Source organism: Monodelphis domestica, chromosome 4 (genome assembly GCF_027887165.1).
Source record: "Monodelphis domestica isolate mMonDom1 chromosome 4, mMonDom1.pri, whole genome shotgun sequence".
NCBI classification, from domain to species: Eukaryota; Metazoa; Chordata; class Mammalia; order Didelphimorphia; family Didelphidae; genus Monodelphis; species Monodelphis domestica.
In genome coordinates, this window is record NC_077230.1 from 353,644,828 (window position 1) to 353,647,297 (window position 2,470).

General features: G+C 42.6%; 1 protein-coding gene across 1 annotated transcript; it reads right to left on the reverse strand.

Moving 5' to 3' along the window:
* On the reverse strand, nt 1-2,234 carry LOC100019389 (hemoglobin subunit beta-M). Its single transcript, XM_001365299.4, has 3 exons — nt 2,050-2,234; nt 1,713-1,935; nt 1-259 (listed from the first exon to the last, which is right to left on the reverse strand). The coding sequence occupies exons 1-3, from the start codon at nt 2,139-2,141 to the stop codon at nt 131-133; spliced, it is 444 nt and encodes a 147-aa protein (XP_001365336.1). The 5' UTR covers nt 2,142-2,234; the 3' UTR covers nt 1-130.
* Between the last annotated feature and the right edge of the window lie 236 nt (nt 2,235-2,470).

Consider the following 2,470-nt stretch of genomic DNA (forward strand, 5'->3'; position numbering starts at 1 on the left):
TGGAAGGAATGCAGTTTATTGGTCAGGGACTATGCCCACAGGGTCAGACCCTATTCATTCCATGTGCAGAAGGTAGACTCTATGGAACACAGTGGACTCAGCTCAATGAAGACCACCAGATGGGCAAGGCTTAGTGGTACTTGTGGGCCAGGGCATGGGCAACTCCAGCCACCAGCTTCTGCCAAGCCACCTGACATTCAGGAGTAAACTCTTTGCCAAAGTGCTCAGCCAGGCAGATAACAATGATATTCCCCAGCATCTGTAGAAGAAATAGAAAAACATACAATGAACTTCTGACAAAAGGCTTCTATCCAGACCTCCTGGTCAACCTATCTGTATTCTCCTTCATCTGGACATCCAGATTTATTTCCTGGGTTATATTAACCCATTAGGGTTCAAATTGTAGAGTTTGGTCCTTTTGTCTTCACAATGCCCCACTGAATTCCCCAAAGTCCCATTTCCTACAGTTCCTGACCTTCCCTTCTACTGTTCTCCAGATGTTATTCAATCATTAGACTATTTGATTTCTCACCTAAATATTTTTTCTCCTTACTTTTCTCCAAAGGTTTTCCCTTACCTCTCTCTGCCTTTATTTCTCTGTCCCTTAACAAGGGAAATGGAGTCTTTGGGACCTACAGGATGCCTAGTGGGAAGAGCTAAGAAATTACTAGCTAGGGTAAGGGAAAGCAAGGAAACAGAAGAGAAAAAGGAGAAGGGAAGGAGAATTATTAAGATAGAAAGAGAAGAAAAAATTAAAGGGAAAAATTTAATTAGGGATGGAAACAAAATAATGGAAGGGAACAGAGCTTAAAAAAGGAAGTAGAAGGGAAAATAGAGCATATGAGACACATAGGAAAGAAAGCTAAGGGGAAAGTGTGAAAAGTTGAAAATAAAGGAGATTAAATAAGAGGAATATGAAAATAAGAGGAAGGCAGGATGTGGAGAGATATTAATATAAAAAAGGAGGCTGTAGGAGAAGTTTTTTTAAAGTGAGAGAAAAAAGAATGTGAACTAAGAAGGGCACAGGGAGATAAGAGAGGAAGAAAGAGTAAAGCTGGAGAGACAGAAACACAGGAAGCCACTACAAGCTTTTGAGGAGTCCCTAAGTACTGGGTCAGTACTTTTCTCCCTTTTCTCCTGAGACACTAACAACTCTTCAGGCCCCTATGGGGGTAAAGATCTGACTAGCAATTTTGATAATGATATAAGAGGGGGAAATAGCCTATCTTAGAGTTTTAGTGTGGTATATTAGAAAGATCCCTGGATTTGGAGTCAGAGTGCATGGATTCAAATAACATATTGGCCATTCCTTGCCCAGTGGCCTTAGACAATTTACTTATGATGATAAGGCCCCAGGTTCCTCATATGCAAAATAAAAACATATTTACGAATTTCCTTATATATATATATATATATAAATCTATATATAAATCTATAAGCCTGTGAACTTATAATGCATGATGTGAAAATAATGTGAAGTAACCAATAAAAATTAACAATGAATTCTGGTAGCTTCCTAATATAATTAACTGCTCTTGCAAACTAAGCACTGAACTCAGTTGTTTCTACCTGATGGAAGGAATTGTACATATTTAATCTGTCTGTTGTTTAAATATCAATGCCAAGGGGCAAAGGCTCTGTTACCTTCCCTAGCTTTGTGTGGTGGCAATTCTCCTCTTCTGCATCTTCAAATGATCAGCCCCAGAACTTACCTTGAAGTTCTCAGGATCCACATGCAGTTTGTCACAGTGGAGCTCACTCAGCTTGGCATAAGTACCCTTCAGGTTGTCCAAATGCTTGACAGCTTCACCGAAGGAAGTCAGCACCTTAGCACCATGGGCTTGAACCTTAGCATTTGACATGACAGCGCCAGCAGAGGACAGATCACCAAAGCTCCCAAAAAACCTTGTGGTCCAGGGGTAGACGACGAGCATCCTTTGAGAAAGAAATAGAAAGGAGGTAGTAAAGTTTTTACTGTTTGATCAGTGGCTGCAGTCCTCATTCCCTGTCCCTCTTCATTGCCCCTTTTCCATGGCCCCTGGTACTTACCTGCCAAGGGCCTCACCACCAGTCTGGTCAACTGCCACCTTAGACCAGAGGCTGGTGATACAGTTCTTCTCCTCAGGAGTCAGGTGCACCATTTTGAAAGCTTACTTGTGAACACAGAAGTGTCAAAAGCAGTGTGATGCTGCAACTAATCCAGCTCTGCCTTTTATCCCTGGCCCCAAAACCTTGCCCTTTGGGTTCCTGGCTATCTATTGGCTAAGGTTGGGGTGCGGCTAACCTGGAATGAGGCCAGTGGAAGAGAGGGTGGTGCATGTTTTGGGAGGTGGAGGAGTTGGGAGGGGTTCTGTTTGGTTGGAGATGTACTCCTCTCTGACAACTCAGTGACCAGGCTAGATTGGCATCACCTCAAGATTTGGGACTCTTGAAGTTCTGGCCTGAGACATGACTCTCCCCTTATCTCCTA

What these genes read in the sequence shown, in the direction of transcription:
- LOC100019389 (XM_001365299.4), bottom strand. Translation starts at nt 2,141, where the DNA reads ATGGTGCACCTGACTCCTGAGGAGAAGAACTGTATCACCAGCCTCTGG. An exon ending in GGTGGTGAGGCCCTTGGCAG is followed by an intron (nt 1,936 to 2,049) that starts GTAAGTACCAGG and finishes TCTTTCTCAAAG; the next exon opens with GATGCTCGTCGTCTACCCCT. An exon ending in TGGATCCTGAGAACTTCAAG is followed by an intron (nt 260 to 1,712) that starts GTAAGTTCTGGG and finishes TTTCTTCTACAG; the next exon opens with ATGCTGGGGAATATCATTGT.